General features: G+C 38.7%; 1 protein-coding gene across 1 annotated transcript in view; it reads right to left on the reverse strand.

The window, feature by feature from the left end:
* The window catches only part of TENM1 (teneurin transmembrane protein 1), a 321456-nt gene that overhangs the window by 119247 nt on the left and 179520 nt on the right, over positions 1–22689 (reverse strand). Inside the window, exons 7-11 of the mRNA XM_065689244.1 lie at positions 14020–14172; positions 8711–8910; positions 7096–7306; positions 3923–4024; positions 2133–2327 (exon numbers count right to left, since the gene is read on the reverse strand). Coding sequence (XP_065545316.1) covers positions 2133–2327; positions 3923–4024; positions 7096–7306; positions 8711–8910; positions 14020–14172 — 861 coding nt within the window. The remainder of the gene's footprint in view (positions 1–2132; positions 2328–3922; positions 4025–7095; positions 7307–8710; positions 8911–14019; positions 14173–22689) is intronic.

Genomic DNA, 22689 nt, shown 5'->3' on the forward strand with positions numbered 1-22689 from the left:
TCTTTTTCTGCCTTCCAGGCTTGTTGCACAGCACAATGTAGTTCTGAATAGAGGGGAATCAGTGTTTCTGGACAACATGTATCTTGCTGAACACTGGGCAAAAGTACTCAGCAATTTTCTCTCATCCCGAGACAGCCCTTTATTTTGCTGATCTAAAATTCATTGTGAGACTCCATAAAGGGTTTAAAAAGTATCATTCACTCTAGCAATGATAATCTAAGAGGACAAATTCGAAGGACTCCCGTAGCCATGAATACATGCAGCTACTGGTGTTCCCTGGATAGTACATCTGCTACAATGTCTGCTATGTTAATAGTACTGCTACAATACTGAACTCATATTTACTTACAATAATGTAATCTGAATTCCTGACAGAATCACTTCCACTACTGCACAAGTTACATGGTACAATACAGTAAACTGGACAGTCATGTTATGCACACACAGTTACAATAAAACCCCACCGTACTTGGTTGCACATGTTTGCTTCATCCACCCTATTTCTACATATTCTACTTTTAAAAAAATAATTGAACATGTCTCTTACTTTCAAGATGCAATGCTTTCATACTTAGCTTCAATAACTGAGTACATTTAGCTCAATTATTTTTTTAACCATTCTGCAGAATCACGTTATGGCAAGAAACAAAGCAACTGAAAGCAGCAGTTAGCTTCTCACCAGCTACAGGCTTGTTTTGCATCACAGCCTCAGTGAATAACTCTGTGTATTACTTTCTTCCCATTTGGGTTTTCTTGTTTTTGTCTGTTTCTGAAACCACCACCAACTGAGATGTCAGCAGAATTCTCTTGATCCTCCCTTTAAAAACCTGTAGCAGGTATGTCAAATCCATCAAATCCATCCTGGAGATTTTTCTGACTAGAGAATTCAAGCCACATAAAGAACCTCCTCTGTGTGACAGTCAAAAGAATTACTTAAAATCTATACAGCAGGAAGCACAAAGTATGCTGTCGCTAGCTTCAGGCTAAGAGGACTAGTGAAAAATCATCACATCAGGGCAAGCACGAAGAAGAGTTCTGCTTTCTGAGGCTATGCACAGGGGAAGAAAGTCAAAGCTGATGAGCTATCTCAGAAATGCTAAGAGGCAAATAACAACTGCTTCTTTTGATAGATGAGCGCAGAGGCACATTGGTTCTGCAACCAGCAAAAGTACAATTACTTGTTCTCAGAATTTCCCTCTTATTAGTCAAGCCTTGGAAGATGCTGGTGTAGTATCCTGAACACAAACTCACAGTAAAAATGACATACGACAACAGAATTACACAATATGCTCTAGTAAACTGAAACTAACTGCTGCTCTTTTGGCTTTATATTGTCAGTTGTTCCATGCAGAAAAATCTAAGATGTAACAGAAGGAAGAAAGGGAAAAGCTGATTGCGATCTTCTGATAGCTCTGGAGAACCACCAATCATGTTTTGTTTAAATGATCTGACTGCCTTACCCTAAGCTTTTGGCCAAGTGAAAAAATCTGCACCTGCTCTCTGACAGTGTGTGCTTAGGGACTGAGGTTACTGGCAGCAAGGAGGACTGGGAATGCCAGCCACCCTTCCTGAAAAAGTATCTGAAGCCTGAGAGAAGTGGAGGCAAACAAATCAAGATGGTCTCACAACTTTCACCTAAAAAAAAAGGAATCCTTGCTTGCTGGGATGTTTTCCAGGATACTTTTGGAGGACTGAGAACATGCTGCTTGCTAAAAGGCAAAAACTTCCTCCCAGTTCTGTTCTTGCTACTGAGATTCAATGAAGGAACGGAACAGAAATCAGCTTAGAATTTGAGTCCTCTCAGACCAAAACAGAAACAGGATTTCAGAGGACTGCCCATGCTACAATTATTAAACAGTTTTATTAGATAATGATAAATAATTTTAGTCTTTTAAAATAAAAATGTGAATTGTGGAAATTATGTAATCAGCTTCCACTGACTGTCACTGGGACCTGAATGCCTTTACCTTTGTTAATGTTCCATCTTAACATTACTTTTTTGGACAATGGTGCTTTTGAGCTTCACAGTAGGCTTCTCACATCTATGTGAGTTCTTACCTACCTTAAAACAGGTTTGGTGATTAAAAACAAAAATCAAACCCCCAAAGTATAGAGAAGGAAATGACACAAACCTTCCTCACAAATCTCTCCTTTGTATCCAGGGACACAGATGCAAATGCCCATGATACAAGTACCATGGCCAAAGCAGGTTGGATCAAGGCATTGTTCTTCTGGAACATCACACTCGGGTCCTTTCCACCCATTTCGACACACACAGTGACCTTTCTCATATTCTCCATTTCCGCTGCACAGCACTGGACAGGAATCTGAAGAAGGACGATTGACCTTTTTAATGTATTTACATACTTATGTAGATTAACATTTACTGTATTGTTCTGTAAAATTGCTTTTCTACTCCACCCCCCCCCCCTCCCCCATCCTCCATTTGATTCAGGCTGTGACAGGCTGAAATCTCTGAGCTAGGTAGTGCAGCAGTAATACAATATCCTTATCTCCTCAGTCTGCTTCACTAGTGTACCTTAATTTGGACCTGAAATGGGGTATCCTAGAAGATAAAAAGAATTCCCGCCCCTTGATTTGCCTCTGCAAAAATTTGCAGTGATGCCTGCTTATGATTTTCAGTAAGATTGCTCCCCTGAAAACTGAATCAAGACACTCTTCTTCTTTCTTCTAAGCAGACTTGTCCTGGGTTCAGCAGTAGCAGTTATTTTTCTCCTTCTTAGTAGCTAGTGCAGTGCTGTCTTTTGATTTTTTTTTGGCCTGGGAACAGAGCTGATAATGCCGATGTTTTCAGTTGCTGCTCAAATGTTTGGTCTGACCAAGGACTTTCTGAGCCTCATGCTCTGCCAGGGAGGAGGGGAGGCCGGGAGGAAGCAGAGACAGGACACCTGACCCAAACGAGCCAAAGAGGTATTCCATAGCACAGCACGTGATGCCCAGGATGTAACTGGGAGTTACCCGGAAGGGCAAGGGGACTGCAGGTTGGTGCTTGGCTGGGGGGAGTGGGGCAAATTATCTGTTAGCTGGTGTTGAGGTGTTGTATTCTTTCCTCTTGTTATTTCCTTTACCATTATTATTATTGGTGGCAGCAGCAGTGATTTGTGTTATACCTTAGTTACTAAACTGTTCTTATCTCAACCCGTGGGAGTTGCATTCTTTTTGATTCTCCTCTCCGTCCCTCCAGGAGCAGGGGGAGGGCAAGAAGGGGGGGAGTGAGTGAACGAGGTTTGTGGTTGGGTTTAAACCACGACAAGACTTATCATCACTGAAGGCTTATTCACTACTGATCTGAGCTTAAATCAGTGATGTGGAAGCTTAGTTTTACAATCCAGTATCAATTTTTGAGCAAAGTCAGTCCTAAATCTGAGGGAATATTGGAAAACCATGAGAACTTCCAGACATCACATGGAGCTGATGATAATACCGACAGAAACAAGCTCACTTAAAATTGTTTTAGCATAGGGTTTTTTTTCTCCAGTGCTAGAAAACAGTCTCTAAGCTGCTTCAGGTTTCTTTTCTACATCCTATACAAGTTAAAACAATTGAAGCATTTGACTTCTGCAGTTTTCGCCAAAGTGAAGCTGTTTGTCATGTTTAAATAACAGAAAACATTATGCCAAGCTAACGCACTTATTAAAAAATGTATTTTATAATCACAGAGCAGATGGAAAGGGCATGGAGGAATCTATTAACTCAGAAAGTCAGGGAGAGAGAAGTGGCTGATGCATCTTAGCTAAAAGCATGGCATAAAGAAACTTTCTATGTGTTCGTACTGTCTGCCACCTGGCTGGAAAAAGGAATTTAATCTCCTTTAATCACTTTGAATCTTTGCAAGCCCAGCAATCACACACCATAATCACTATCCCTGTCATGCACCGTAGGTCGGTTAATACGAGATTACCTTTTGCACAATCAGGACCAAGGAATCCTGGGAAACAGTGGCAGTGCCCCGAGATGCATTCTCCGTTCCCATTGCAATTAGTAGAGCAGTCATCCAGGACTTCTGTTTATTCAGAAAGTTGTGCACAGAGAAAAATACAAATTGGTTGCATTTGAAATGAATGGCATCTTCACCTCACTCTGCAGGACACCTCTCAGCATACAAATAGGTGCAGAAGCAGTAAAAGGCCCATTTTCATTCACAGGGAGCATAAAACAAAATTCCTGTTGAAGCAGCTTACAAATATTAGATTTTGCCTTGACAGCTTTGAGATAACAAGTGCATCATTTATATTACACCAAAAAGCTTTTAAAGTAAGTGTTCATGTAAAATTTACCACCATTAAAAGCACTGCAAGAACCAGAGTATTTGCTGAAAAATGTCCACCTTAAACACTTTCTTCATAGCTGAAGTAATTTCCTTGAAACCTGTTTATAGAGTAAATTGCCTTCTATGGTGTTCATTTGAACTATGTGAATTGAAATCCTTGGAGGAGGGTAGGATTTCCACATCTATACAGTCAGATGGAAAAAAAGTCTTTTGTACAGTGACAAAACTCAATGCAATAAACAACGAAGAACTAGATTTGAAGAAAAAAACCCACCTTCGATTCTATCTCAGACTTGCCCGTGTTTTATCACACAGCTTTGGATGGTAAACCACTTAACCTCAAGCATCTGGGGACAGGTTCATATCTGTACATGGATTAGCTGGTTTTAATTTACACATGGATTTCCTACAGGAATCCAGTGGTTTATATGGGTTTTATGTAAACAATACGAAGCAAATCCAAGGTTAAGCTGCTCTCATGTGGAGCAGGTCACTGTCAGGCCAGCACTATGAGTGAGAGTCTCTGCAGCTCATGTAGGCACTGTGCAGCATCGGCAAGGGGCTACAGAATAGCAGGAACTGGGACTGTTTTATGGGCATAGGCACCTATAGATGTGGGGAAGTATCTCTGGCTACAGAAGATGGGAAACATGACTCCTTCCCTACAAAATAAAACTGTTGGGGGAAAAGAAAAACCAGGATTCTTTTGAAAAATATCTATCCATGGCAAGTGATTCTGGGGGAAAAATTTTCTCAAAAAAGGGCATATCACTTGAATATTTAAGCTAATCAAATCTGATATACTTTTAAACTCAAATGCAATTTGTGAATATATGGATTATAAGCACATCCTATAACTAATATGAATAACTGAAATAAGCTTATTTTGACCTTATTTATGGGCACCTGGAGTGATAAGGATTAGTTCCTCTGGAAAACTCGTGTTATTTAAATGAGTTCCTTTCAGGCTATTGGTTTATAGCAAAGAACAGGCATGTGATATGTATCTGTCCATTAGATATCCACAACAGTACATGGATGTCTGTTTCAGAGTCAGAAAACCAGCTTGTTTTCAGAAGTTTTTTTACATATATGCTGCATGTTATTAATTTTTACATGTTACTGTTCACTATCAGCTCTTCTCTTGCCCTGTATGTACACTTGCCTGTCTTCTCAGTTTTCCAGAATTACATGGTAAATGATCTCTACAATGACCTAAAATGAAGAATTAACGGTTTGAAAAGTTACATCCCCTCAATGTGATGTCCAGTTTGAGCTGGCCTTTATTATATCTATGGAATTACTAGAGGCATGCCAGATTTTGAATGCAAATTACCCCCTTCAAGGGAAAGTCTCATCAGGGCTTTAACTGAAGTGTCAGCAAAATCAATTTTGTACATAACTAACATTGAGAAACTTGAAATACTATCTAACAGACGCTCAAGAGGAGGGCATGACTGCTTCACACAGCTGACAGTAGCGTACAGCAGAGATGTATCCAAGCTCTTGATCTATTCTGAGTGTTTCAATCTGTGGTCCTGTTTGATTCCTTTGTCATCACCAGAGATGTCAAATAACTTCAGCCCAGTATGAGGGGTAAGGAGCAGGGCTCGAGGTTTTGTTTTTTGTTGGTGTTTTTTTTTGGAGAGAGTATGCTACTTAACAATGAGATATTGGTTAAACCCTTCTGTATAAGCAATGCTGCCTTACAGTAGAAATAAACAAAGGGGCAAGTACTTGGATTCTGATTTGGACTGGAGTTTGGCCAGGTTTTATGCCTTTCATAGTGCATCTGTGAAGATGCTTCATAAATTGCTGGAATATCATTTCCTCATACGGCATTGAATAATGGTATTTTTTCTTGCTTGTAAAAGATTCGCTTTTCTGAATGAAGAAAATATGAGCTTTTAAACCAAAAGCAGAGGCTACAATTCTGTCTCAATTTCTAAAGTATTTTCCTGTAAGTCCTTCAAAATCTTGGTATCTGAATCATACTGTCCTGCTCTGCAAGGTGTTTACCATCAAATAAAAATAGTATCCAATTGTTCTGAAGAGCAGATGGCACGTCCATTACTAGTAAAGACATCTTGCCAAACATATGGTCGAACAGGTTAACTAAAGGGCATAGTGGTTAAAGTCTTGCAGCAAACTGACACTGTCATAAATACAACACTTTACCTGAATTTGAACTGCAAAGAAACCCCAGTGTGAGCACTGCTCACTAACACCACTTAGAGTCGCAAACTTTTGCCCACCTAAATGTATTAAAAAGTCAATAGGGATCTGATATGCCACCAGGACATTTGTCTTCCGTATTCCAAACTAAATATCTACAGAGCAACAGCCTCATCCACCAAACAATCACAACAAAATCCACAAAAGATGCCTCTTAGTTTTTCTGACTAAAATAGTGAGAAGAAGTAAGAACTGAAGAAATTAAAGCCTGAGTAATTTTTGTAGGACTTATGGTTCCCATGTAAATAGAAGGCAGACATAATCTCTTTTACTTTGAGCAAGATAACACCAGAAGTTACTCAAGCATTTAAGCTATTGTATAAAAATCTTAACAGACATGAAAACTTCACAATTAATTTGATAACATTCATCTTTAATACATAAATGTTACTCTTTGTCTAATACTAGCATAAACATGAAGTTGCTCCACTGAGGTTAATTAAACTAAGCTGAAATGAAAATATTTTAGAGAATACTTAAAAGAAGCCAAAATCAAGGTTAAGAATTTCTTTCCCAATAGTTTTCCAGTGTAATAATCAGAAAAACAGTTTTATTGAAATTGTTCTTACCAATCGCTGTAGTTAGTACAAATACTTGCTCTACTTTCTTTCCATCATTGTAGAATGCCATATGCCAAGCTCCCTGATCCATATACTCGATGAAACCTGTCTCTTGCAGTGAAGTTAAGATCAGATTTCTTGGAGCTTGTTGAGTCTCCTCTGAGGTTTTTGGCTCTTGTTTAATTAACTGTTTTCCATCCATCAGTTTTACAAAATCAAACTGAAATAATAATGAGCAAAAATTAACCACCTAGAAAATTTTTATGATCTACTCTGCATGTCTCATTCAAACAGGAATAAACAGTTGAAATCTTAAGAGAAATTGCCTCTCTGACTAAGTATTCACCAATGTGGACAGGTGTTGCATAACCTAGTCTATTTAGCTTCAGTTTCCATATAAAAAGTATTACGGTAGAACAGAAATCTAGCAAGAAAACTTGCTATTTGCTATGGCAGGGTAAATTCAGACTTGCTGGACTACATACTAAATCCCTTAAATGCAAATCATGCAAAAATGTCCAAACTGTAATGCCTATGTTATTCAGGGATTCATCTTAAATGCAAAGAACACATTAAAGAACTTACTGTTCTATAGCAGATTTTAAAATGTTTGTCCCTTAATACCAATACTGTATACCAAACCCTAAATGTATTTTTATTTCTATTTAAGTTATTAATGCAAATAGATATTTGGAAGTTCTTAATACCTAACCAAGTTGATGCTGACAACTTTAATACCAATTAACCTCAAAGCATCAGAGATGTAAACCTTTCTATGAATCCCTATTCAGGAAATGTATATATTTCTCTACGTTTTTTTCTAGGCATTCTGATTTCCAGTGAAGTTCAACTTCAGCTCAACTGAAGACCCAGCTTCAATTAAAGACAATGACAAATAAAAGAGCTTATTTTAAAGATCAAAATTCTAATAAATACATTCTGAGGTTAGATTAGATGATCTCCAGAAGTCCCTTCTAAACATGACAATCTTTCAGTGATTCCACATGTTACACTTTATGGAGTGTGATCATGCTATAAAAGATAAAAAATCTATTATTGATGGAAATGGCAGCTTCATATGACAAATACCTTAGGACTAAAAAAAAATAATAAAATAAAACATTAAATTTGAATGCTGCATCACATATTCCTAGTTCTTAGCTAGTTTTTTTTCTGCAATATCCCTAGGAGTAAAAAGAGACCTTAGAGATCATCCAGTTCCAAGCTCCTGCCATGGACAGGGACACATTCCACTAGAGCAGGTTGCTTCAAGCCCCATCCAACCTGGCCTTGAACACTGCCAGGGATGGGGCAGCCACAGCTTCGCTGGGCACCCTGTGCCAGTGTCTCACCATCTTCTCAGCGAAGAATTTCTTCCTAATGTCTACATTAATTCTCCCCTCTGTCAGCCTAAAGCCTTGTCCTGTCCTTACATGCCCTTGTAAAAAGGCCCTCTCCAGCTTTCTTGTGGGCCCTTTTAGGTACTGGAAGCTGCTCTAAGGTCTCCCCTAGTTACACAGTCAGTCCTGCCCTCCTTACCTACTTTGAAAATGTATTCTGAATATTCACATCCACTGCTGTCTGAAAATGTAAGCATGACAGGATTAGTATTATTTGTAATTACCTGAGTGTGAGTAGGTGGAATGTTTCTTCTGCCATAAATTCCCAGCAGAGAATCCTTTGCCAGTGAAATGTTAAATTTCAGGTACATGGGGTGATGTATAGTAATCTGAAAGCGCCAGAATAAGCCAGGGGGGATCGTCTGCATAACTTGTGCTCCAATCTCAACTTCTCCTGTGTCTATGGCCCGTCCCTTCTGAAACACTATTTTTCCAGAAACAAACAAAACAATCAGTTGTATATTCATGGTGGGTGAAGGAAATAGGTCACGAGGCATAAATGTGCCTTAGATGTATTAGAATATATTAAAACCAAACCCTAAACAGAGGGCATTTCACTGTACTTTTAATTCAACAAGCTGAAAAATACAAATAAACTTGCATGCAATATTTATGACAACAGGCACCACAGAGCATTTTTGCCCTGGAAATCTTGGAACACTTTAATGAATACAAAAAGGTAGAAGTGCTGCTGCGTAAAGCACAGTCTTTACCTATCAGCTATGCAAACATAACCCATTCAACTGAGAGTGCAGGGAGAGAAGGCAGCAGGAGATCTTCCTCTGGCACTTATTTCAGACTCCTGCTGAAAGGGTATTGCATAAGCTACACAAATGGATCCCAATAATGACAGAAAATCCATCAAACCTGGTAGGTCAGAGCCCATGTTGAAAGCCTAGATTTCTATTAATCACCATTCCTAATGATTTTATAACGGTAGTGATAATCTAGTCCTGCAGAAATAAAGAACATCTGTTTTGGCTTGGTCTGTCTGCAGGAAAGTGTAACAGGGGCATGAGGACAGGGACAAGCAAGCTAAAGAGAAAACTGGCATAATTTCATAATGACTAACAATAAATTTGCAGACATCTACAGTATGTAACTTCACACATGGATATGAGAGCTGAAATAGAAAGGGAAATGGAATGCATAAAAAAGACTTTGCCAAACTAAATTGGAGCTGGCTCATTTTGCTGGCTTGTATTACCAGCTTGTATTACCATCTTTGTGTATTTTAATGCCTGTCCTGTGATCAGCATTGTGACATGCTGAAAATCACAGGCCCCATCTTGGTAACATCTGAGCTAATTCCACTGTCAGTTTTGCAAAACTCTAACTTGCATTTCCATGCTTTCTCTCAACTAGAAAAAAAGCAGGGTAGTATGCTGCATTGGAGGAAGTGCTAAGAGAAGATGATTGAATTCAGCAGCCATATCCATTTACATTTCATTTCATTCCAGTATCACAGTGAAGGATATAGAGCAGCAATCTAAGTGACTGGAGCCTCACCTTTTACAATAATGCATGTAAGTATCTAATGCAACATAATGTACAGGATATTCTATAAATTGCCATTGGAAATGAGAACAGCAGTAGCAAAGCTAGGGCCAGCTTTTTGCTGAATGTATTAATAACAAAGATCCTCAGTGGGATCTTCCATAGTCTTTAACTAGCGTAGGAAGTACTTAGCATTCTTAATGAATAGAGATTTAATTTACAGGGCAGGAGCAATTCTCAGGGTACTGGATCTTCCAGCTTTACAGCTGCTTTGTGTCACCAAAGCTACAGCAAGAACTAGGAGCTGACTTTTAACACCTTATCACATAAAGCATCTATTTTTAGAGCACAGAACTTGCAATCTAATACTCTAAAAATACATCTGTTACTTCATGAGTTAAAATATTCCAAAACTGCTGCTTTAATGATGTTCAAGGTGAGACTACTTCTGTCCAATCAGCTTCATGGAAAAAATCTTAAATGCTGATTATTGAAAAGAGAATTAATCTTCCTATGTCGGGCAACAGAAGTGGGTCCCTTCCCACCGCACCCCATACATGATCCTACTTGGCTGATGTAAATTTGAAAACCTTTTCCCCCATTTCCAGTACTCTAGAGATATTAAATCTTAATGATTCTTCGCAAGCAATTACCCTGGGTTAAGTAAAACACTAAGGAACTTTTTGGTGATATTGACACATGGTAATTAATGTGATTCAATTACAAGAGGGTACAGCGCTAAGTAAAAAGTCAAGGATACAGTATCATTTTTGAAGTTAATGGCATTATTGGTCGGTGTTCAAGTCCTTTAAAATGCAGTAACTGCTGCTTAGTTTGTTGAAGTGAGAGGCCTGTTCCTTGGTTGAAAATAAAAAGCATTCTGTCTTTAGTTAGGAAGCATTTTCACTAATTGATGTTATCAAATTATATGGAATACCACGTTAGCATTCCTAGGCTCAAAACAACATCTCTCAGTTCTTCCATGTTTGGCTGAAAATTCCTATGTTTTAGCAATAATCTTAGGTAAGCTTTAAAAAAACAGATGCACTTAGATTTACTTTTATCTCATTACACACGAAAGAAGTGCGTGCTGCTGCTCACAATGGCAACATGAAAATACATATATTATCTACCACCTACTGAAAATACGCAGTTGCAGCTTATCTACCTTTCAGACAGTATTTTTTTTTCCAGACAACCACATGGCATGGAAGGAATACTGTAAGAGCCAAGTCTGAAGTGCATGTTTTCATATCCATTGTGCCACTGTGCCATCTTTATAGAAAAAGAACTTAGCTCTGATTCTGTGCCTTATTGAACCAAGCAGGTATTTGGCTGTACAAATAAGGCATCTGAAGACAACACTATTCAGAGCCTATCCTCACGTACTTCCTTGCTCTTTCTTGAAAAAGTCTTGTTCTAAAAACATTTTTCTCATAACAACATCTTCCTTATGAAAAATAAAATTTAATTATCTATATTCAATTTCTTGTACAGGTCCCACGCTCACCAACTAGTATTAATTCTTCCCTATGCTTTCTAAGCACACTTTCCTTGGAAGTCTAAACTAAGAGATAAATTCCTAATCACAGGTTTCTCTTGGCTTCAAGAAAGTAAAACTCTGAGCAGCGTGGTGCCAATTATCTTCACAAGAAAGTACCCATACGCTGATTATTACTGATCCTGAAACAATCAATCTCCTTGTACTCCCCTGGTAAATACCAGCATCAATTGGATGTCTGAGTTTTTAATCACATTACTACATATTAAAATGTTAACTCATAGCCGTGGGTCAGCGTGTTATAAAGTGAGTTCTTAAAGAAATCTGACTTGCTGGTTTGTAAACTTGATTTTAATTAAAGGATTAGTTAAAATATATGCTTTCAAAGTCTAGAAAAACATTCTGTGCTGCTCTATTGAGTTGGGGAAACGGGAGGTCACAATATCTGACAGTAGTTATTTATCCCTGTAAAATCCCATCAGAGGCTTCAAATTTACAATCTATCAACTTTCCGTGGTGTCCTTCTGTAGTGAAAAGAGTTGCCTGTTTACAAATCGTCCTTCCCACCACATCTGCATAGAGAATTTGTTACAAGCTCTGGGAATAAAATTCCTGATATATATTAAAAGTGATGGAAAGAAATGAAGCCAGCAAACTGAGTCCACATGACTTTTCTTGTGTTTTTCCAAGTGTATGTTCCTTATTAACATGCGCACTGGGGTCCAGGTTACCCCCAAAAGATGAAAGGGGACAAGTGGGACAGCAGAACAGCTATATTCATGACTGACCTCTGAAACTGCTGGATAAGCTCTCAGTGAACTGTCTCTGCTACTGTCTTTTCCATCACAACCCTCTGTGCTTTAGCACTGTGGGAGAATTGTGTAGCTACACAAAGATACTGTTACTGCCTGGGGTTTTTTAGGTTTATACCAGCAACATTGATTCTCTATTGACACATACATTCTTTCCCCTGTTTTCAGGCATCTAATTTTTAAGCCTTTTGATGCACATCCTCCTTTGGAAGCCAAATGCTTTGTAAGAACTTTTATTAAATCTATTTACTGACAAAATTATTTAATGCAGTTGAGAGAAGTATTTGAGACATTTTCCATGATGCACCAGGACAAAAATACAAAAGTGTGTAAAACATGTACTGTAATTCACCACCAATACATTCTAAGGGGCAAAATAATAGGTAACAATATCATCTCCTTCATATATTTCTATTGCTCATTTATCTAATACGATTTCTATCCATTTGTGCCACGTTGATTTGTAAGACTACTGGTGTGAGATGTAATCTTACTTTTGGAGGGATTGGTATAACAACATCCCACTCTGTCTCATATTTACAGGCATAGATCTTACCTGGCATACACAAAACCAGATCACTGCTCTGCTGTAAAATCTGAAAGCTCTGGAAATCTATCATTGCAGAGCACTCAGTACAATTTTACCTTCCTCCTAACAACTGGAAACACTAGGGCTCTTATTCTACTCCTATTCACTTTTCTCTGATCTAACCTGATTTATCCACTTTTTCTGAGTATCATAAAAAGAAATGGGAGGGCCACTTGCTTCTCACAGTCAGAAAGCATCACTGTGGTGATCAATGGGAAGCAGGGGCTAGAGCTTGTAACTAATACTGGAGTAGGTGATCTAACAGCATTAAATGAGAGGACTTGAGAAAAAGGAATTGTGCGTCTCAGAGACAGTCCTTCTGTTTCACACTCCTGGCTACACAGACCACTCCTTCCCTGCATCAGCTCTAGTACTTCTCTGCCCCTTCAAAAGAGCTGGTTCAGTCACTTCCATGGCAGAAGACTCTTTAATGAAGCCATTTTCTGCCGCCATAGCGAACTAATGTGTCTTGGTTGTACATGAGACAATCCCTGCAGTGGGCAGGGGGATGCCAGAAGCCACACAGGGAGAGCATGGGGGCAGAGCAGAACTCTTCCTCCTTCAGCACGGAGCTGCCAGACTGGCTCAGGCATTCTGTGAGGCCTCAGTAGATTCCTGTGATCTGATTTCACTATGACTACTTCAGCCAGGATGTGACAGGATGCTGTATTTTAGCTTATGCCTTCAAGAACTAGATGCCTTTAAAAGCATTAAGATATCCCCCCTTCTGCATCTTCTGACTTGTCCGTACAAAGTGTTTCACTTTGCCTAAGACTGACTTTGGTCAGTATGACAGGCACAGCACCAAGCCCTCTGCACAAATGGGAACAAGGCAAAGAGACCTCCATTGTCTTATGACAGAAGCCAAATGCTCTAATCTCTCTCCTCTCAGAAAAGAAGGGTGATTATTTCGCTATTGAACATTACCTCCCTAATGGCTTGGGTTGGTTGCTAATTTCAGTGAGAGTTCTGCTAAAAGAACCGAGCTGGATATAGGCTTTTCATACCCATTTAAAACTCTACCAGAGAAGACAAAACCTGAACTCAAAATGCTTTTGAACTAAAAAATACAGAATTTGAACAGTAGTAATATTTAGATATTCATAATATGTCTGTCTTCTCATTCACACATACCTTTTTTTTCTGTTTTATCAGAAACTTTTCCTCCAATTGGTGAGTAAGTAGTATCCATGGATTCTGTTCCTTTATTTCCTTTACTAACTCCATTTTCATACAGCTGCCCTTCAACAGGCTGTAGTTGCCAGGTTAAACCAAACAAGTGTACTGCTGCAAAAAAATGAAGACCAATTAATTGATGTCTAAGCTACAGCATCTTCAGTCAGACTAAGAAGGAATGCTATGACCCAGTTTCTGTAAAGTCAAGTATTACTTCATTCTGTTGGTAATACATCAGAATTTCAAAGGGTCTAATGAGCAATTTACTATTTTACCTTAAAACTCACTGCTTAATTAGTTTCCACACTTTCTTTTGGAGCTCAGCCAGGTCAGGCTGATGAATTTCTACAGCAATTAATGGAAATACTTGCAATTAAAAGGATAACAGTTGAATGAATTTAATATTCTGTGGCAGAAACTAATGCTACATCAATGCCCCTCAGATTTCAATTGTCAAAGAACTCTGAGTTTGTTGATTAAAACATTGACACCAGGTAAAACTTCCCACTTTTCCAACCAGTTCTAACTGAATCTGTGCCCACTGCATTCCCAAACCTTTTGATTTCGGTTAAACATTGGTAAAAACACGGATTCCATAGATCTATTCTAGAATTACATTGCAGATGAAAAACTGGCTCTAGATCTAAAATATATGCAATTAGTGTACAACACATTAACAGAAATATAGTTGTTATTTATGTACACTCAGAAATCGAAATTAATCCTTTTATGAAGTTATAAACTATCCTGATTACCATACACGAAGGCTGCCTACTCCACCTGCACAGCCAGTCACTATTTCTGCTTTCCTTTCTGTTGTTTCTGATCCAAGGCACTACGGTGCCTCAGATGGTAGGAGAAAGACAGCAACAGGGGATCTTATTTTAAGTATAATATGATACTACTGTAGTCATTTTAGACAATTACCTAGGTCTTATGCGGAGGGCAAATTCTTCCAAAGAACAGGTTACTTTAGCATGGAAGTAACTCAGCAGGGAGTAACTGATGACCCACTAAAATATCGATTGAGGATGGCCCCCACAGGGGAGCTGCAATTGTCACATAAAGAGCAAAACCTAAGCAGGCTCTTTAGCCACATGCAGCAATTTGTACTGAGTAGGATCTGCCCACAGTGGGAGCCTAAAAGGCAATATATTTACTCTTTCTGAATCGTGTAGGAACAGCAGAAACTCTCAGGAGAAGTAAGTGTGATCTAGAATGGGTCTTGCATCTAGAAAGTGCACTGTTTTCTTTCACACTTACTTTAAGGAAAAAAAATCTGAATAAAACTAGGAAATCCAGCAAATCATCAATTTTCTATGTGTTTGCTCACAAGCCTCTCTTGCATGCTGAAAAGTTAAATTGTAAAGCAAAACCACATGCCTTATGTGGTTTCCTGGCAAAGGTTTGCCAAAACTACCACAGGAATGTGAAGCTACCAACCTACAAATCATTAATTCCAGATCTCTGCACTCCTGGATCACCCAGCCTCAGACACATGATCCAAACCAAACAAATGAGAACTTTTCTGTATAAGTGGTGAGGTGACAGTATTTGTGACATGCTTGTATTTTATATATTGGCTACAGAAGAGAGCCAAATTTACTGAATTCTCAAACCACTGCCTCACCATCAGATCAGGGCTCTGGAGACACTACTGGACAGTGAAATTCCCACTCCCCAGAAGAGTTATTAGAAGCTTACTCCAGTGTTAGTGGTGAGATCTCAAGCCAGAGACTTGCCTGGATTGCTTCATATTCTATGGACTTGAAATAGCCAAGAGACCAGGCTAATGATTTGAACAGGGTCCTACAGTCACATTGCACAGACCTATGCTCTGACTTTAGAGCTTATTAATGCAAGACAGATTACATCTACGTACAGAAGGTACAACAAAAATCAACATGCCTTGACGCCTCTAGGGCAGGCGGCTCTTGCTTCTGGCTTGAGCCTCTGGACATTACTATTATTTAAAGAGTTAATAACAGCAAAAAGGAACAAAGTTCAATGGGACTGATAACTAATGAATACAACTTTCATTTATATTATGCAAATAATTATATCAGCACTTGAAACATCAACACTAGAAGCAAAGCATAACTGCACACATCAATAAGCTTTTAGTGGTTATTAAATCACAAATGTAATGTAGGTGCTTTCTTCTTATGCTATTTCCACTGTTGCTAATATTTCTTTCCTAAATCAGCATTTGTACATGCTGCAGAGGGTATGTCACAAAGCAAGGACTAAACATGTGACACATCTTTTTCCTTACTGTATGTTTTTTCCAGACTATACTCATGGTGCACTTAGTCATCCATGTGTACCATTTCAAACAATTTGCTTACTTTGTCTTCCTTTGGGTTAGGGAAGAGCTGTTGTTTTCATACGTCATGCCAAACTTGGCAAGCTGGCAAAACTATGTTTGACAGTCAGTTTTCACCCTGAGAAACACCAGCTGCATTGTAGAGATGCTGGTCCCTGTCAACCCTGGACTGTTAGTCTGTGGGAGATGACACAGGACACTGGTAGGCCACTTAATGTTAAACAAAGTGCAAGATCAAGTGTTCGAACAACAATGCACATTACTATAAAAATAATGTCTACTTGAATGAAACTGAATTACTTCTATCACTGCAGAAACTTGGTCATCTTGCCATCTTAAAATCAACCAAATTTTAGTCACATTAGCTATAGCTCTTGAGAAATTACCTTCAGATCCAGGTATCACTCTGGTAATAAACACACTACATACATCAGTAAAGCCATTAATTCTTGGAGATACATTTTTCAGAAGTTAACTGTAGGGAATAATAAATGTCTGTGTAGCAGACACAGAGCCTTTCTTTGCCTCTTCATTTTCTGTGATATTTTTCTTTTACCTAGGGTATACAAAATTCCTACAAAGCTTGTGTTTCCTACAACATCTGTACATAGTGTTTGAAATATACAGATATTTCACCAAATAAGATTAAATAAAACTTTCAAATCTCTCTCTCTCTCAAATCTCTTTAGAAATCAGTAGGCACGTACTGAATTTCATTAAAAAGCTCAAAAGAACTTCTCTTTTGAGTCATTCTCTCTTTGATTTTTCTAGTGGATTTCTGTCTTTTGCTTTTCCCCTTTTGCACAAAGGGGCACAGAAAATGCTGTGGAATTCAACAGTGGGCCGCAATGTCAGTTTGCACAGTATAAATCCATTTGTAAGATTCTTAGCTGTATTTCCCTTGTGTAGTGTCCAGGCTTAAGATCGTACTCCAGACAGCAGAAGATGACACTATCACCCTATCCAACATACTTAGGGCTGGGCTGGGTAAAAAGGAGGGAGATTCACTTTCTGATGAAGGTCTCTGCCCTTTCCTCAAAGTTCAGCCTTCCAGACTGATGTTACAGAAAAAGACCTTGACTGCAGTACTTTTGAAGGCTGGCTGCAGACTAACAGTACCAAACCCCACCCACCATATATACTGCATATATATATGCACTATAGATACGTTACTGGATGTGGCTCAAGTTCCCACAGAACACAAAAAATCAGCCTCTGAGGTTAGATGACTACACTGGTATTACAGAAACAGCACAAGCTACTTTGCCTCTGCCTACCTGGCATTACAGAAATGTTCTGCAATCAGATGCTCTGTATTCTGCAGCACCTAAAATACCTCAGCTACTAGCAGGGTGCGTAAGGTCTCTGGTGAACTGCTACAGCTTCAAGCAAAAAACAAGTACTACCAGGCAAGAGGAGATTAAACAGCTTGTTAGCAGCATCAGCATGCTTCATGTCTTGCAAAATTCCTGCTTTAAGTTAGGAGGGGCTCTGGTGAGTCACCGTCCATCAGCCTCTAACATACCCTCATTTGGGCTTAACCCAACCTCTCATCTGTGAAACTGAATGTCAATATTCTCCCTGCTGGTAGTGACCACACTGCTTTACCTGGCTTTCGTGAACTTCCAACTCAATTTCTTTGTTTCCTTGATTCTTCCACCCCACTGCAAAGATCATCTGAAAAGATGCTCTTTCCTGGCTTGCTTGAACCTCCAGTACAATCCCCCCTCTATCCTTACATTATTACTTTGCTCTGTGTTATTCATAAGTTGCATTTTGCCACCAGCAGAATAGTACATTGCTTTCACGGAGGTGATCTGGAGGCAGGAAAAGATCTGAAGGCAATTTGACACTTTTTACATAATGTTTGGAGATAGAGCTTATACAGTAGATGCCACCATAGTTATATTTCATTTATAGTTTATTAGATAGCACTGTTTAATTCAAACTTTCAGATAAAAGTGTAACACAAAAGGGGACGTACACTTTGTATTTTTTTTACAACATGCATTATTTGAGATGCTAAATTCGGAGGAATCTCTAGTCTGCAGAGCTAAAATGACTGGAGGATGCCACAGGATTACAGTGACACTAAGCTTCTTCCTCAGTCACCCTGCCCTGGCCAGTGGAGCTGCTCAGGGTAATTTCAAATGGCCTGTCTCTCAAATACAGAAGATGGTACTTGCAGTACAGAGCTTTTCTTGGCTAATTTATTATGCTTCTTAGGTAAAAAGTAATCATTAGGTATAAAACAGATCTCTTGCAGAAAAAAAAAAAAAAAGATTAATTAAAAGCCTGTATTTTCTACCCTTCCCATAAATTTCCTTCATGGAACAGAGAGGAAAGCTAGCGTGACTCTATGCTGCCTAAGGGATTTTCTCTGTTCAGAAGCAGGGTTTTAGTTGCTTCACATTACTGCTGTAAGTGAAACCAGTTGGGCCATGTTCAGAACCAAAGCTTGGGTCTTCTCCTCTAAAGTAAACGTCCAGATTGCTTATTTTGTTCAACATTTAAATAAAACAAACTGATGCTTCCAGACAGACTCAGTCCGTGCAATTCTGCAGCATACTTGAGTAAATATTCACAAATACATAATCATTTTCAGAACTCGCTCCGTAAACTGGATTAACCCACCATCTGCTACGAAGCCAATGATCTAATTTAATTTATTCTTATCTACCTTCTCTGTAAGCACAGCTAGTCAACTCCTGTGCTACATATTTGGCAGAATATAAATAAAAGGCTTGGCTCCAGTGAAAAAGAGACTCTCAGTAGCGAGAAGATGTCAAGAAAGTCATGTTCAGTAAGTACTTATCAATCTGCAAGATGAACTTCAGAGGACAAAAATCCTACAAATGTGAAGTCTCTCCAAATTACTGGCCTCCACTAAAGGCTTTTGCATAGCTTTCTCTGCTGTTCCCAGTTATTTTACACAATCTCAGTAGATCATCCCCTGAAGCCTAGACTTTAAGAAGAGCTGTAACAGAATGTATATCAGAAGCTGTTTATTCTTTCTGCACCTGCTCTGACCAAATGCCAGGAAATTATTTGTTTTCTGTAGGTGCAAGCAGATTCTGCTTATAAAACTGGATTTCACTATGGCATGAAGTCACAGGTGCATCAGCAAACCAATTCCAGCAAAGGTGAAGCCATGTGAAGGTACCTGAACACAAATAGGAGTCGGAATCAAAGTTCTGATCCTGACCTGCAGAACAGGCATTTATTCTTCTTTTGAAATCTCATTTCGTCAATAAAATGCTATGTCATTTTGCACTACTTGAAGATTTGAGATTGTTAATATTTGATTCAGTCTTAAGAATCTTTTCTCCATACAACTGCTCACCACCTGCTGACCGATGCCCATCCTATCCCTGAGCAGTAACTGGTGGCTCCCAGCCAGTTCCCCCAGTTTCTGTACTGAGCCTGATATCCTAAGGTATATCCTTTTGATTAATTCAGGTCAGGTGTCCTGTCTCTGCTCTCTCCTGGCTTCCTGTGCCCCTCCTCACTGGCAGAGCATGAGAGACCAAAAAGTCTCTGATTTAGAGTAAGCACTTCTGAGCAACAACCAACACATATGTGCCTTATCAACATTGTTCTCATACCAAATCCCAAAAGCACAGCCCTGTACCAGATAGAAAAACAAAAACAAAAACAAAAAAAAAAAAAAAAGAAAAAAGAAAAAATTAACTCTATCTCATCTGAAACCTGGGCATTTGGATTCATTTTTCATTACTGAGTCATATGTTAGCCTTAGGAAGAAATAGCACTTAATCTTAGGCAAGAGTACAGTGTTGTCAGGCTTTCTCCTCTGTGTACTTAAAGATCTGTGACCATCTCAAGTTCATCGGTAAGACCTAGCCTCAGGGACAGCAGCCATCACAACTTCCAGCTCTGAAACCCTGAGGTACCTGTATCAGTGAGAACTATCCCACTAACAGGTTCAACTACATTTCAAGAGTTGCACATCTGCATCACAGCTTTTACATATACCTGAAACATTTAGCAATGTTTACTACGCCACGATACTCTTCAGTATAAAATCACCTTATTTTCCCCTTGAGACTTCTCTACATAATTTCTAGTACTCAGAGTTAAGGATTTCTATTTTTCCTACCATTTTTTATTGTATGAAGCTATGCAACCATTATTATAAATCTATGAACTGATACACACGCCCTTAAAATTTGGCCTGACCTTCCCCACTGTTGAAACCATTACTCCTCTACCTTGAGCGCAGTGTAAGAAATGACAGGTCACACTGGCAGACAGCAGAGAGGTTTTAATTTCCTCACCCTTCATATGAATACAATTTAAGACCCAACACCCATCTCCAGTGCATACTCATAAATTGTGATAATATCATGGAGGATAGGGACAACTTCATATTCATACTTCAGAATTCATCTGTATATAAACCAGTCATTTTGTAGTCAGGGATAGTTAAATCTAAGAACATGGGATGCAATTTTCAGAGGCACTGAACATTTGCATCTCCTGCTGAAATCAATAGAAACCGTAGGAGTTCAGCACCTTTGATCAATAGGACCAGTGATTTGCAAGTCCAAATCAGCTGCTGATAAAACGGTAAGGTACCGTGGAAGAAAAATCCTACTTATTAACGGGCTAAAAATAACTGACTAGATAAGCAGCTGCATCAAACATTGTACTGTATGCAAAAAAAGTGTGATGCTGAAAAAATACAGAAAAAATATTTGTTCTACCTCTTGTATTTGCATTATTTACTCTGAAATTTTCAGTCAAATTTCTTTTTTAATTGCTGCTGTCGTATTAGGTTTTTATTATAATGAGATTAAAAAAAAAAGAGAATATTTATTATACTATTCCACAATAGCAGCCTATTTTATACTCTTTATAGTGATGCAGACCAATACATGAAAAGACAGACCCATCTATTGACTGAATTGAATCAAACAGATGTGTTCTTGTCTTTCATGTGATAATCTGGAATCTAAGTTATAGCCTTTACACAGTGTCTGCTATTAAAAAAGTATTATAGAAATTTCAGGCTTTTTTCCCCATACTTTTCTTTTTCAAGGTGTCATCTCCGTAAATATGGGAGCCTAGACTGGTAACACAGATCCAGCTCAGTCCTTTCAACACCTTATACCAGAGAAATACACATGTAGCCAGCATTTTATCTGTTTCTGTTTTACAATCAACACTAGAAAACCTTTGAGGTAACTGTATTTCAATAATTTCCCTCAAGAATTTTTTCTCTTTTTTATTAAATTTGAGCACTCATTTGCATAAATCTTTAAAAGACACACAGCTCATTTGCTTTCCAGACACAGCGAATGGTAGCAGGCAGATTTTGCCCCTTCACGTTGCTGCCTCAAGAGCAGATAACTTGTTTCCCTCTTCAGCCTTTCACTTCACTCCACTGGCAATTTCACTGTGCCTTAACCAAATTCTCTGTTCATTTCCCATAGCCCTGGCCAAGCTCTCAGGAACTGCTGGTGAAGCTGCCACAGCCCCTGACACAGCAAGGACATGCACCAACATCACCTCCCTGCTGAACATCCCTCTTTGTGGGCAAATTCAAGAAGTTGTGTCCCACACTGCCATGAATGCATTACAGTTCTCAACATATAGAAAACCACAGGAGAAAAATAAAAGCATATATGCCTTTATTTGAAAGAAAATAATTCAATACATTTACAGTGTGGAGACCAAACATCCACTTTATGAAATTAGAGGTTTTTTGGAGTAACTACTATGACTTCAGAACCTATTCACAGAAATTACTCCTGTTGAAGTGAAAATATGTTTTACTTGATAAACTAAATATTATGACTAAAGATTTTCAATAAAGCAGCTGCTACACGACCATTTACAGGGTTCTATAATTTCCTTACCGTCCATGGAATAGTCAAATTTATTTCAGAAAGGACCAGATAATAAACATGGTGATTACAGGCCAAATGGGGAAACATGGAGAAAAAATAGGTTTTCTAACTGAGTAGTAATTCAAAGGAGAGAAAATACGGAAGTATGTGTTCTCAAGTAAAAGCTTCTCTATTGAGTCTCTCTGATAATAGGGAAAGACTGAAAAACATTTCGCTACTTTACCTTTTGATTGAAAAGACATCACAGCTCAGAGCACCCTGGCACAGGTCTCAGTTCATTACAAATGTAAGAGCCACTTGTAAATTTTTCATCTGGAACAAACTGAGTTTCCAAGACTTTTAGAAAGTTCTGACTTGAGGCTGAGATTTGGGCCTATTTTTGGCAGTAATGTGTAGGTCATGCACCTAATGGCAGTACAAGATAATTGACAA

This window comes from Lathamus discolor, chromosome 9, assembly GCF_037157495.1.
Source record: "Lathamus discolor isolate bLatDis1 chromosome 9, bLatDis1.hap1, whole genome shotgun sequence".
In the NCBI taxonomy this organism is placed as follows: Eukaryota; Metazoa; Chordata; class Aves; order Psittaciformes; family Psittacidae; genus Lathamus; species Lathamus discolor.